The sequence below is a fragment of the Chinchilla lanigera genome, unplaced genomic scaffold (genome assembly GCF_000276665.1).
Source record: "Chinchilla lanigera isolate Chin_1 unplaced genomic scaffold, ChiLan1.0 scaffold00045, whole genome shotgun sequence".
NCBI classification, from domain to species: Eukaryota; Metazoa; Chordata; class Mammalia; order Rodentia; family Chinchillidae; genus Chinchilla; species Chinchilla lanigera.
Genome location: NW_004955446.1, coordinates 14481673 through 14497015, shown reverse-complemented (window position 1 = coordinate 14497015; position 15343 = coordinate 14481673). Strand labels below are relative to the sequence as shown.

At 36.7% G+C, this 15343-nt stretch overlaps 1 protein-coding gene across 3 annotated transcripts in view; it reads left to right on the top strand.

Moving 5' to 3' along the window:
- Itga1 (integrin, alpha 1) overlaps positions 1-15343 on the top strand; it is a 142666-nt gene that overhangs the window by 85221 nt on the left and 42102 nt on the right. For all 3 annotated transcript variants that reach the window (XM_005392727.2, XM_013518440.1, XM_013518441.1), the window contains exons 8-12: positions 351-501; positions 3773-3938; positions 6938-7011; positions 7717-7861; positions 14258-14400. In XM_005392727.2, the coding sequence (XP_005392784.1) occupies positions 351-501; positions 3773-3938; positions 6938-7011; positions 7717-7861; positions 14258-14400 (679 nt within the window). The remainder of the gene's footprint in view (positions 1-350; positions 502-3772; positions 3939-6937; positions 7012-7716; positions 7862-14257; positions 14401-15343) is intronic.

Below are 15343 nucleotides of genomic sequence, written 5' to 3'. Positions count from 1 at the left end.
TGTTTCTAGAGAAAGGAGCATCTCAAAGAGTATTCACAGACTTGACTTCTGAGCCTGATGCAGGTCATAGTCACAGTCTCGCTTTTATGTTTCCAAAGAAGAAAATACTGCCGTCTCTTGTGTACGGCATATGTGGTGATAAGAAAATGGTGACTTCCCCATCACCTGGAACACATAGGAAACGATGACCAGAAGGATCATCCTGCCTCCTGGCATGATCAGTGGTATCCATGTTGGTCTTGGAGGGAAGCAACAGGCCACCCTGAGCTGCTAATGTTAGTTTAGTTTTTTATTTTGCCCAACGTTGAGGTGATGTCTTACCAGCACCCTTCTGTCTGCGCTCACTTCAGGAAGGAGGCCTTCACTGAAGCCCGGGGTGCCCGGAGGGGAGTAAAAAAAGTCATGGTTATTGTGACTGATGGAGAGTCACATGACAACCATCAACTACAGAAGATCATCCAAGACTGTGAGGATGAAAGCATTCAGCGATTTTCCATAGCTGTAAGTACTCTTCTAGGGATGATTTTCTTTTCTTTTCTTTTTTTTTTTTGCTACCGGGAATTGAACTCAGGACCTTGCTTTGTGGCAAGTGCTTATGCCGCTGAGCTATATCCCCAACCCTAGGGATGATTTTCGAGCTCTTGTGTGAAAATAGGAGCTGTGTGCATATCATGGGAATTTTGAAAAAGAACTGTTTCCCTCTGAAAGTAAACTGTGTGGGGTAGGGGTAGACTTTGCTCCCTTCTGTGTCCTTAGCACCCAGCACAGTGCGAGGTCAAACATTCAACACATAATCATGAAAGAAAGGAAGAAAAGGAGCAGTAAAACTGAGGAAGAAAAGGGAAGAAAAATAAAGGGGGAAGAGGACAGAAAGTGAAAAACATGCAGAGAAGGGAGAAGGAAATGGCTGGAAAGAGTGAGGGATAAAGGGGAGATGGGGAAAAGGAAGAAAGAAAAGGGAAAGGGAGGGAAGAAAAGAGAAAAAGGGAGAAGGAGAGAGGGAGGGAAGGAAGGAAGGATAAAAAGTGGGCCACTGAAGATATACTAGGTAATGAATCCATTGCCTGCTAAGTAATGGTTTCTCCTGAAATTTGAGAGGCTGGAATCAAAATATAACTTCTATAATAATCTGTGAAAAGTCAACAGTGATGTACTCAGTCTTACAGTCTGTTGTGGGATTTATGATGTTACAAGGTCCCTTCATGCTACAGACGAGCCAATAAACCAGAAATTCTTCACTTATTCCCTGGAATGGTCCTTCTATGCCATCTTCTCTGTCTCTCTCTCTCTCTCTCTCTCTCTCACACACACACACACACACACATACACCATTCGACCCTGAACAACATGGAGCTGTGTTGGTTGGAAGCAGCTACCAGAAAAGTTTATTGATCATCTAAATTACCTCTCCCAATATTGCAAACAGGTTTTTAAAAATTTTCTGACTTAGTGCAGTTTCTAAGTTGGTTTTGAGTCTTTTACTCCATGCTATTTCTGTCACTTGAGGATATTAAATATTATTAAGCAGGGATATGTCTTGTATTCAGATTATAATCTTGTATGATAATGGCTATGATATTTGTATTACCTACAACATTCCAATGAAAATGAGACATCAGAAAAGATCTTAAAATTTCATTTACTTTTCAAACAAAAGAACTGTTATATGTAAATGTATTGCACACTTATCATTTTACACAATCGCCTCATGGAAGTTTCAGTTGTGAATGTTAATTTCAAATAAACATTAGCAGAATTCCAAATACTTTACCCTGACATATTTGAATGGAATGAAACAAGTAATTTGGAAGTGTGTTTTTCATTCTCTTCTTATTCGTAGAAAACACTTTTATAAGCTACTAGACCCTTGAGTAAAGGATCAAAATACCTTTCTATTTTCATTTTCCTCTGTGATACAAAATAGCTGAAAACTGTACACAAGTCACAGTAACTCCTGAAATTTTTATCTGTTTTCCTATAAGTATATACTCCCATATTGTATTTTCACACTTTATTTTTATTCTTTAAGCATGTCATTGGGTCATTTTTCCTAATAAATTTTATCTACCTGTCTCCGCCCATTGCAGTACCACTAAATGATAGCATTCACATCACACTAGGCCACCTCAGTCAGGCATGATCCAAATGTTGTTAGATTAGTTTAAAGTGTATTTTCAACTGCATCAATTTATAGATGGTGTCCACCCAATAGTTAGTCTAGAATATGCTAACTAGGAACCAAGAAGGGAAGATGATGAGTTTTCAGCCTAGGATGTCACATAGTCTATAGAATAAGTCAAAAGGGGGACTCAGTCACATCATTCAGAATCTGTATGGATCTAAAACAAACCAGTGAGTAACAAAGCTGTTGACAAAATGAGGAGCCCAGCGGTGTGTTCAGAGAAGAGTACTACCAATATGGTATTTTCTCTGGAGCTTGCAGGCTTTGTCTGTCTCTTGCCTTTTGATGTTTACACTGTCATGTAGCTCCCGGATGTGGCGAGATGGCCAGTTGTAGGAAGAGCATCTTGGTAATGGCTGTCCAAGGAGAGAGAGGTTAGTTCAATGCGATACAAACAATAGCTGTAGAGTTTCCCTTCCCTACCTCGAGCAGATTCTCTACTATCTTTTTATTAATCTTCTTCCTCCATCACATAGCGAAACTGGGAGAAAGTGCCCACAGTTCCTGTTCAAATAGTAACAGGTTGTAGTGCTTAGCACTGTTTTCAGCACCTAGACAAGATTTAAATCTTTCTTCTCTGGTGTAATTTCTAACCTCCTGGTTTAGGCCTGCCTATCTACAGTCTGGACGACCTAGCAGAGAATAAGTTCAGAATTCAAAAAGGTACCCAGGTCTGTGCCTATTACTTTAGAGCCAGCTCCAGTTTTCTTCAGTGGCATGTGTCTTCACCTCAGAGTTCTACTTAGACCTTAGCACATTACCCCTGTGACCACATTTTATGGGCGAAGGAGTTAAGAAAGAATGACTTGCTGGGGTTAGTGGAAATATGCTACACCTTGAATACATAGCAGTATAACTATATTGCTTCATCAAGACACCTAAAGATTATATGTTTTATTATTATAAATTATATTTCAATAAATTTTACTTAAAAATAAACTAAATGTTTAACAAAGCCTGCTTGGATTATCTAAATGATTCTTGTTAACTATAACAGGTAATTCCTGCCTCCTCATCCTCACTATAAAAAAGAATACTCCTGTGTTCAGCATTTGTTTTCAGAAAAAGAATTCCTTAATTCCTTATTTTCTAGAAACAATTTAGTTTATGACTTAGTCCAATATATGTCTGAATATATATTCATATGCATACAATGCATACATAAGTGTGTATGCCTTGGTGAGATTCTCAGGAAGAACTGCCCATTCATGATCAAACAACTTACTTGCTGAGTGTTTCTACCAACCAGATGGTGATGTCACTAGCTGGAATAATATCAAAGACATTTAGAAACTGCAGCGTTACTTTTGAACTGTCAGATTTCAAAGATACAGCTGTTAATAAACAGGGACACAGAAGTGCAGGAGAAGAAAAATACAAAATTTCCCTTTACATTTTCCTATACCAAGTGGCTGTGTTTATTGAATAGTTAGCATGCTGAAATTCACTGTGGCATGAATATGGCAGCTCATAAAAATTGCATTATGCTAAGGTACTCTGCACACTCTGGTTTACTGCCAATACACTTGAGATCCTTTTTTTAACACATAGAAGTTAAACTATGTTCTTGCTGTTTTTGTTATGTCTTAGATTCTTGGCAGCTATAACAGAGGAAATTTAAGCACAGAAAAATTTGTAGCAGAAATAAAATCGATTGCAAGTAAACCCACTGAAAACCATTTCTTCAACGTCTCTGACGAATTGGCCCTGGTCACTATTGTTAAAGCTCTGGGAGAAAGAATATTTGCCCTGGAAGGTATGGACTATTGCTTCTTACCCTGGATGTCCTATCTGCAATTCAAAATCAATGTAATGAGTTTTGGATATTTATTTCTAGCCTATCACCAATATATTTTTTACTGTGTATAATAATGAGCATGGCGCAATTCCCTTTTATATAAATCTGTTGCTGAGCTGACCATTTCACGTAGAGTGATCTCTTTGTAAGGGTATGACAGTGCTAATGAGAGAGCCTGTGAACATAGCGGTTAGGGTAGATATATAAGAACAAAAGTGTTCCCATGTACAGTACTGTGCTTTATTCCTTTTCTGCAACATGGAGCCACGGGCTCAAAATGCTGTCTTTCCATTTGTCTTTTTACTTCAGTGAGGGCTGCTATGAGAGTTGTCTGAAGGAAGAACTTCTTTGTTCCTCCATTTCCTCCGTGTTTTACTCTTTGCACAATTTAAAGGTCTTCATGGAGCTCTGCCTCACATCCTGTGGTGCTGAGCCTTCCCTTCACTATCTGAATCATGTTGCTTTGTAGATTTTCCCCCCATGGGTGCCTGGCTGTTGAAGATACTGAGTTATGCTGTTCCCTCCCCTTCCTGAGGGGATTTCAGTGAACAGATTACTCCGGACCTAGATATTTTCTGACAGAAGTCTTCAGAATTGTCATGTCAGGCAATCACATTTTCTCCGAAGCCTCCTTCTTCACGTTCTCCGAAGATCTGGAGTCTCAGGGAAAGGGCAGCTGTTTCCACGAGGAGGAGAAACCACGGAGAATGCTTTTGCCCTCGTGCTGTATCCACATCCAGTGGCGCTTTCCGTGAGGACGTGCTGTGATGGGGACTGACAGCCCAGCCAGACCGAGTTCCTCCGGCTCGCCTTAGCCCCGGGTCCTTTTCCTCTGGTCTTAGAAACAGGAAACTAGAATTCTGTGTCAGACTGAAGCGGCTGCTGCTTATAGGGAACTCAGCTGTCCTATGTTCTGTGTTCAAGTCATTTTAACATGATTTTGGTTTTTCAGCAGCCATCGTGCTGTCATTTGTCAATAGGCCAGGTCATGATCTTGCTTGGCCTTTAAAAACTTTTATATATATATGTAAAATTATAAAAATTATATATAACACATATAAAATATATATAAATTATATATTATATAAAACTATATGTATATATTCTTCCAAGTGATTTCATACTTTTAATTTTTGATAAGAGACCAAGAAACATTTCTTAGTAAGTAAATATAACCCAGGACTGACAGAAATGAGCACACATCAACTGAAGGCAGGAGTCAGTTTGCCTCAGATAAGATTTTCAGATTCCTTCTAACCTAACCACACCAGAGCTTAAAAGTACCACACTGGAGTGTCAAAGCACCTCAAAGTCTCTATATTTACAAACAAACTTATTTTTTAAGGCACTCCACCGATTGAAAATATCCTCCATGTCTTTTGCTGCACTATCAAAGCTAACCAAAAGCTGTGTTGACTACATGGTTCTTTTTCTTTCACAATGAGATTTTTAAATGGGCCTTTTCTTTGTTACTTGGAAAATCTCCACCTCCTGTCAATATTTATCTTTAGGTGGTAAATAGCTGCAATTATGAAAGTCCACTTGCCAAGGACAGCGCCACCTAGCGAGACAAACAATCCAAGGCCTTTTCAAATAAGACCAGGAAATGGTCTAAGATCTCCCTTTCTCGTGAGGTGCTGGAAGAAACGCTGAAGTTCCTAAACAGAGGCTGCACAGGGCTTAGAGTGGCTGAACTGGCACGAACAGTTCAGGAAGAGCTGAAAGTCAGAAACTCAGACATGCAGCAGGCTCTTACCATGACGTCAGGGGAGCAGGCAAATGTCACATAGCTGCTTTCTGTTTGTTCCGGGCTGAAAACAGAACAGCAGCAGATTTCTGCTCCTGCGTTCTTGCCTGTTGGTCTCGCAAAGATCAGAGTACCTTCAAGCAGTGTGTATGTAAAACAGGATTTTAAATAAAAGTGACTTCCAGTCCTTTAGAGGACAATTCACACACAACAATAAATGGTATCTTTGGATTCTTGATTGATTGCCCCACTTAATCTAGTCCTATAAAAAGGCAGTCCTTGATGTCTTTGTTTATATTTTTATGCCAGCAAATAAATAATAAATATGTTTAGTTCCACAAATTTGATTGTTTTTCTGCTTGGAAAGGGAGGCTGACTTTTTAAAAATTGTGCGTTATTTTTAACTTATCTACAGGGCCAAATAAATCAGAAATTCCCTGGAAGCAAGTAACTCAACATTCTCTCATTTCCCTCAGGAAATTGTGGCTTTAAGCTCATGAACACTTAGAGAAAAATCTGAGAGTAGTGTACTTCCATAGAACACTCTGGATTGTCTCTGCACTTCAGTATAGAACTTGATAATGGTCACAAAATATTTGAAAAATATGTATTCAGATGACATGTGGCCTGGAACCGTGTCAGAAAGCACCCCGCCACCCGCTGCCACCCAAATCTATGAGCTAATGCAAATAGGATTCTTTAAACCCTTTATCAAATAATGGAATTCTTGGAGGATTTGTGACCTAAAATATGGATAGGACTGATGGAACTGGGAAAGCTATTTAAATAAGTAAATTAAGTTTTTCTTAGCCCTGTAAGTTATCAACTAAATTTAGCATAGGCAGGGTTCTCAAGTCATAAGATGAAGCAGGGATTTCCTACTACAGTAATTCCACATGGACCCAAAGCACCGTAGCAGCCATAGCATGATGCAGTGTGAGAACGGAGATTCTGTTCTCTCTTAGCAAGGAAGGGGAAGCTAATGAGACGATTCTGGGACAGAAGACCTTTTGTTCCCCTTCTCTGTCTTCTACTCAGCCCTACCTTGGAATTTTGAGTTGATAAATGCATTTCATGACTGAAAATGCCCAGAGATGTTATAACTTCTGGTTGGGAAAACTCCAGGCTCTGCCACGTCTCTGTGTCCTGCATGTCAACAGGGCACTGAAAGTCATCGCTAGTTACTTATGCTGATACTTTCTGGTTATAGCTACAGTTGACCCATCAGCGGCTTCATTTGAAATGGAACTGTCTCAGACTGGCTTCAGTGCTCATTATTCACAGGTATGTCGATCACTTACTAGTAAATTAAATATATTTTGGTAGGATTTCCTCCTGCCAAAATAACACCCAGCTGTCCATATTACAGAGTTAGGAGTTCATGACATGAGCAATTCTAGGGTCATAACAATGTTTTCTAATCTAATAAGGGAAAAAGCTCTTCATGAGCTCCTTATTATATCTCATACAACTCATTGTATTTTACTAGTATTTATGAATCAGACACCTTGAGTTCTGCCTTATAAAATGCTTACTTTATTTGCTAAAGACAGAGACTTTATCTTTTTCTCAGTGTGAAGGTATTCAAGGGTCTTGCTAGAATTCCTTAGAATTCTAAGTTTTAAGATTTTTTTAAGAATAAAGTAGGAAGACAAGATTAGGAAAAGTACTATTTGTAGTTGGTAGAAGAAAAGCCATTATGGTGTTTCTAAAGGAATATTGACATTTCAGTGTACAAACGTACTTCATAACCTTGGGCAAGTTACTTGGTGTGCCTCAGTTTCCTCTTCTGTAAAGTGGGGATATTAATAATGTCATCTAACCAATAGGGTTATTATAAATATTATATGAGTTTATATGTAGATAGATAGATAGATATAGATATATATATAGCACTTTGAACAGTACCTATCACTTTGTTAATGCTGTCTAATTGTTTGCTCTTGCCATTTGTATTAAATATTATTGTTTTCTTTATTTACATATAAGGACTGGGTCATGCTTGGGGCAGTGGGCGCCTATGACTGGAATGGAACAGTTGTCATGCACAAGGCCAATCAAAACATAGTCCCTCAAAATACAACCTTTCAAGTGGGGTCTACCAAAATGAATGAACCTCTTGCTTCTTATTTAGGTAAGCTCTTTATGTAATTATAGAAGTTTATTTTTCTACTTTTGTTTTTGGTATTACTTGCTCACGCGTCTATAGGTTTAAACCATATAGTAAGATCACTCTAAAGAGTTAGGCAGCTTAAGAACCTATGAAAGGTTTCAGAGCTCCCAGCAGCCTTTGTGAGTCAAAGTCACGGAACCTGGAGGTCATTCTTAGTAGCGGTATCTAATGCAGGGAATAGTAGGTTAATGCACTTTATGAGGTTTCCCTGTGTCTGAGATTATCTTTAAATTCAAGAAGACCTGACCTGCTAGACAGGAACTAAAAGTAGAAAAATGAAACCTCAACTTTGCTTATATACTAGAGAGTAGATTCTCATAGTCTCTTTCACTTTTATCATTAGTTTCTTTATATGGCTCCTGATTCTGAAAAAAAAAAGAATTTTAAGAATTTCATACCTTTCTTTAAACAGTACTATTCACAATCAGAATAGTGGCTTGAACTTATACCCAGTGATATAACATCATCTTGTCTTCTAAGGACTTGCCGAGAACAAGGTGTATGTCTGGTACCCTCTTCAGGACCTATACACTCTGGAAGCTGCCTGGAGGATGCTTCTTTGTCACTGAAAAAAGATCTTCATGCACAGTTAGGAGGGCCTAATGGAAAGGACTCTCAGCACACGGTTTCCCAACTCTTAGCAAATATTTTTATAGAGTTCCTCTGTTGCTCAAGCATTGTTCTTGGTGCTAGAGATACAGCAGTAAAGAAAACGAACTCCTTGGCCTTGAAGGGAAGTTCTTCATATCCTACAACTCTATAAGACAGTTTTATGTAAAATATTTTGGAGTCAAGATCCAGTTTAACCTAAGGCCTCTTTCCTAGATCGAATAACTACAGAAAATTTACCTGTATGTATAATAGATGGCCTAAAAAGGCTATAACTCCTTAAGAAAGACATTTGACAATACATTTGCAGAATCTTAAAAGTTATCATATCACAGTGACCTGAAAATTTCACTTTTGCATGTCTAACCTAAGAGATAAATATAGTATTAATATCACATTGACCCAGAAATTTCATATCTGAGGATCTAACCTAAGAAGTAAGTCCAGTATTTAAGAATGACAAGTGAACAGTTATTTCTATTTTATTGATATTTATGCTATTCAAGGAAATGGCATGATTTTAAATGTGTAAAATTATAGGATAATCAAGGAAATAGTAAATTCACTTAGTGGAACATTATGCATCCATCAGAATAAAGATGATAAAGCTGTTAATGCTACAATACCAAGGACTTGAAGCAGTTCCGGTGCTGACTGTCCAGTTAAGCATATCTTTGAGCCATAGAGACTTGTGTTTGCTTTCAAACTCTGCTCCTGTTCCTTGAACAAATTGCCCTGCAAAGTCTCAAATGAATTATTTCTAAAATAGTAAAAACTATTCTGCATATATAACTTGGGTTGTGACAAAGATTAAATTAAATAATAACTACAAAATGCTTGTCTAGTATTGTGCCCAAGAGATAGTTAGCATTCAGTAGATCTTGTGTATGATTTTATTGTCATGTAGTGTTATATAATGAACATCCCTCTTATCTTAGTATCATGCTAAGTAAAATAATCACCCCAAAGATATACACATCCTAATCTCTGGCCCCATGAATATGTTATCTTACATATCAAAAGAGACTTGGTAAATGTAATTAAGTTAAGGATTTTTGAGATGGGACATTTATCCTGAAACATATGATATGCTTCAGTGTAATCAAGTGTCCCTAAGATGAGAGAACTTCACCTGGATGTAGTCAGAGGGAGAAAGGACTGAATAAAAATGGTCAGAGAGACGCACTGCTGTTGGCTTTCAATATGGAGGAGATGAACTCGAGCCATGAGTGGTCTCTCAAAGCTGCAAAAGGCAAGGAAGTGGATTCTCCCCTATAGTCTCCAGAGAAAAGCATAGACTTGCTTGCTCTGATTGTAATGTAGGGATAATTATACTAGACTTCCAACTTACAGAATTATAAGATAATACACTTACATTGTCATAAGCCCCCAAATTTGTGGTAGTTTGTTGTGGGAGTAATAGAAAACTAGTACAGATATATGTAATAAGATTAGATAACATTAATACTGTTTAAACTAAGTATTGAGTACTTATAAAATTAAAGACATTATGTGGAGTCCGCAATGTGTGTGACATGGGCACTACTTAGGAAATTCACATATTTTAATTATTAATATATCACTGCAGTATTTTGGTATTCTAACTTATGATTATGTGATTACATTCCTTTAAAACAAATAAATTTAGAATCCTAAATCTATTACTCTCCTAAAGCCTCAATTGATGTTTGCTAAAGCAGATTTAGAGAATTTAAGATTTAATCATATCACTCAAGTGAGAAAACATTAAAACAGGCCTCATTCCTGACCACAGTACTTACAATATATGACTCATTTTGTCAACTCTACCTAAATAAAAATGGAAAAAAGTACTCTTTCAAAAGTATGTATATATTATGACTCCTTTATGCTCAGAAAAGGAAATTTTTGTGTATGTTCACTACAGTGTGCTGAGATGATTTGTTTTTCCGTTTCAGAAATTATTTCATTGGCTTATTCACAAGTTAGCATACAAGACATTTTGCCAACATAAAGTCTAATATATGTAAGATTTCTTTCTAAATAGAAAAGCACCCAGAAAAGGTAGGGGTCATGGAGTGGAAGCTTGTTTTGTTTTGTTTCCAAATATTATTCTAAATCTGAAATGCAGCTATCAAAATGTTTCCTTCTGAAAATAACAAATTAAGGAGAGAGTGAATGTGTCGCTCTGAAATCTCTGTGAATTTCAAGTTGTGAGATCACAGAAATCTTATAAAGAAGCAGAGTGAAAGGTGGGTGCTGTAAAAACTATGCATGTGCTAATCCGTAATAATCACAATGAAGTGGGAGGAGAAGCTGTTGAACATGTGTTTGAGGGTATAGTCACACACTTATCTTCCAAGACCCGGTAAACTGACTCAGTGTGCACTTCGGTGGTGAGAACACAGCTGAGACTGTATTCCCTGCCTCTTGCACAGTTCCCTGTTCTAATTGTGACAGGCAGACTCCAAAGGAAAAGTAAAGAAGTGAGGCAATGGGACAGAATCAACACAGCTCATAACCCGTTTCCCATCACTTTACCGTCTCACATTTCTTCCAAGATGGAAATTATGAGCGCTGACAGAACTTATTAAGTTTGAATGATGTTTATTATTTGCCTTTCATTAAAATTACCCTTTACTTGGCTCTCTTTTTCTTTCCCTCTTTACCTTAACCTGAGCTACAATAAGAAACCATGGGTACCTGCTAGTTACTATCCCTATGATAGATCAGCTGACATTTGTAGTTATCAAATACAAATTATTAAACCAAACAAATAATCACACATATGACTGAAAAGCCAGTTAAAACAAGAAATGTGAGCCGGGAAGATTGCTGTGAGTTCGAGGCCAGCCTGGGCTACAAAGTGAGTTTAAACCAGACTGAACTGCATAGTGAAACCCTGTCTCAAACAGACAAAATAAAGAGAGAGAGAGAAAGAGAGAAGTGATCAGGTATGTGAAAAACTGTCCAAGTGTTATACATAGTTTTCCACTTAGTTTTAAAGAGTAATTCACTTGTTTGCATTAATATCTCTGAAAATTACAGAAAGTCGTAAAAATCAATATGTATTAACCTTTCTCCATTTATTCCACTGTGTCTTTTATATTTCTTAGTAGAGTGACATGAAATCATGCAGCCTTTGGTTTTCACATTCTTCTTTCCCTTTTTACGTATGCATAAATATGACTTCTAGCAGTTTATTTCTTAAGCATTATTGTGGATAGTAATATAAAATATAATAAGTTATATGTGTGAAAAGAATACTTTTTATTTTATAATGTCTAAGAGCATAAAAACCTTAAAGAATAATGAAAAATGAGAATGTGGGAAAAATCTTCATAAAGCATAATATGCCTGAGGAATTGTTTTCCCTTAGCATTTGTCAGAATGAACACATTTTTGTATAAGATCCTATGTTCTTCTTTTAAAATTTGGAAGAAAATTAAATTATTGTCTGGTAGTAAAATACTTGCCAAATAAATTGGCAATGTGGTGTTTCTCTGAGTTCAGAAGACTATGTGGTGACATTTGGAAGAATAGTATCCCTTTTTGTTCCATGAACAGCCCTTGTTATTAGAACATTTCTTCCTGGAGAGTTGAAATTTAAATGTAGTCAATTTTACCCATGGTTTTAGCTCTGTTCTCCAAAGACACAAAGAATAAATCTAATTCTTCTTTCAAAAAATGATAATGTGACAAAAAGAAACAGCTCAAGCTCTTCCCATTATGGGTCTGAGCCATCTCTATAAATGGTACATTATTCATTTCACCCAGAAAATCCTACAAAGTCATAGAAATCAAGATGTGCAAATCTTCACTTCACTTGGAGAACATTGGGAAACTTCTCAGGCCATCAATGTTATGCCTATCTGAAAAGCCACCAAGTATCTGAAAGGTGACTTTTCAGAGGAAATGTGCATCTTTCCATTTTTACAGTGATGATGTTGGTAGATGTGTGGTCCATGGACAAAGGGTGAAAACCAGAAGTATCGAAGTGTTCCTGCACATGCTTCAAAATACAGAGCATAATGATGAACTTGAGCTTCTATGTATATATTCTCTGGTCACTGAGCATGTCCAGATGAACAAAGCACCCACAATGCCAGCTATACTCAGTCCATGAGCTCCTCCAGCACGCTGAGATGATTCCGCCTGGAACAGAACTGTTTTTACACCAGAAGAGGAACTGCATAGAAGAAAAGAGTATCTTTCTTTTTATTTTAAAGAGAATAATTAATAGTAACAGTAAGAAGAAGAAGAAGAAGGAAGAGGAGGAGGAGGAGGAGAGGAAGAAGGATAGCAGGATACCAACAACATAGACAAAAACAATAAAAATGATACAAGGTTTCAGAACAAAATGATAGGAATTAACAGTGGTTGTTATATTACATATTGTTATCTTCAGTGAAGTTGCTCAGATTACCAGTAGAAATGCAAGACTGATCAAACTATTAAAGAGAATAAAAAATAAAAACAAAAAAATCATTAGAAATGATACAGAGTTTCACTAGACAAGATAGTAGGAATCGCCAGTGGTTGCTATATTATATATTATTGTCTTCAAATTAGTTGTTCAAATTACCAGATATAAGCATGCCAAATTGGTTAAAAAAAATTAAGCATTAACTGTTCCTTTCAATAATATATATATATATATAGATAGATAGATAGATAGATAGATAGACAGACAGCGGGGAAAAAATATCTTATGCCTCAACATAAGATGCATGCAAATTCAAGTAAAACCATAAAAAAGAATGTTAAAAATTATAAAGAACATGAAAACACAATGAGAGATAATCAGACATGAAAAACTGCTAAAGCGCAGCATTAATCAAGCACATTAAAGACACACAAGGCACTTCTGTTAAAGTTTGTCACCAATAAACATCTTCCAGTTTAAATAACAGTAACAATACACAGTGCCTAGCAAGGTGTAATGAAACTAGCCTCTCACATAACTGCTCACAGCACAGACATTCTGGAAACAATTTGCCGGATGCTATAAGAACCTTTAAAACTTGGATCCATTAATCTATTGTTTGAAATTTATGTCCAAAAAATCCAAAAGAAGAAAATATATTAAATGTTCAAAGATACTTTGTACATTTAAATATAATACTAAAAAATTTTAAACTTTTCGGTACCGGGAACCGAACTCACGACCTTGCGCTTGACAGGCAGGCGCTTTGCCGCTGAGCTAAATCCCCAGCCCCAATACTAAAAAATTTTAAAGCACCTAGATTCTAGTATTCCATCAAGGGATGACCAGGGTAATAAACACACATTTATGTTCTAGTTCAGAGAAATAATCTTCAACTATTTAAAATTACAACTAAAAATCTGGTAGCAATTCAGAAAAAAATTACATTTTCTAGAATCTCAACTATGTGGTTATTAATGTCTGTAGCACAGGCCCGTCCACATAAAACACAATTGATTAGCTTCAAAATGGTGAATTGAAGGCTGTCCTTTTTTTGTGGGGTACTTGTCATAACTGTTATGTCATTGTGCCTTTAAATAGTGAAAAGCTAAGTGTTGGGGGAGTACATTTTCAAAAAAAAGCAGCTGTGGTAGGTAATCAGAGGACATATTAGAAGATTCTAACCTAAACAAATTCTACTATGCATTTTAAAATTATTTTTTAAAAAGAGGTCTACATAAAATAGAGAAAAATGATTGTTGAAGCCATTTACAATGACTGATAATATATTATATGCAGACTTTAAGAGGACAGATGTGGACCTACAGTCTCTCTTTGTTTAGGTTACACAGTAAACTCTGCCACTGCCCCTGGAGATGTGCTCTATGTTGCGGGACAGCCTCGATACAATCACACAGGCCAGGTCATCATCTATAGGATGGAAAAAGGAGACATCAAGGTTCTTCAGGCACTCCATGGAGAACAGGTAAACACGAAAAATATTGTTTTAAACTAACCTATTGTCTTCTATGTAATTATCTATTGTCCTAAATTTTTTAAAAGGTAATAAACACATGTCAAATTTCCACTGTGAATAAACATGCCCCCCTGCTAAATTCTTTAGAAAAAAGTAAAGGATCTGCATCTTTGACCTCGTGAATATTTAGTTGCATGGGGGTAGAGGAAAGATGTGTAGATAATAGGTATAGATGTAGATATATAAAATATATACAAGAGGTCTAAAACACCACGAAGCATAAAAATACCAACAACACAAACATTATATTCAGAAGATAGAATGATTGCTTTAAACTGAAATTGGTGCAGAAAATCTTAAGAGATGAAAATCGGGCTGAGTGTCAAAGGAAAGATAGAATATAAATAAGTAGAAATGTAATTGAAAGAGAGTTAAAGAGATAACATGGACCCCAACTGTATGATGTTTTGAATGAGAAACTAAAAAATGTGGATGATATCCCAAAGGCAATTGGAAATTGTAACATGTAAAATTGGAAAATCTTCTTAGGTTACCTTGAACATTAAAAGTTGTATGGGAAGTAATACACACAATAGATAAACATCAATATTTACAATTTCGTTTAGACTAAAACTTCTTCCTATGCTATTTTGGGTTATTTTCATATTGCAATAGCTTTTGTAACTTTTGACTCTTTCCATAGTTTTCTATGTTTGCCAACTCTTTCTAAATGAGACTTATTAACTTTATTTTGCCATTTGAATGGGGATTTCTTCTTGGGCTTTAGTAAATATTTCAATTCAGAAGGTTATACAGGAAGGGCTGATTCAGTTTTGCTCATCTATAGATGTCCTGGCTGCACCTCAGTCCAGCATACAATGCTGGTGTCAGGAAACTCACAGCAGGCGGGCCTAGGAGCTGCCTTGGTACTACAGCCTCATGCCCCACAGGA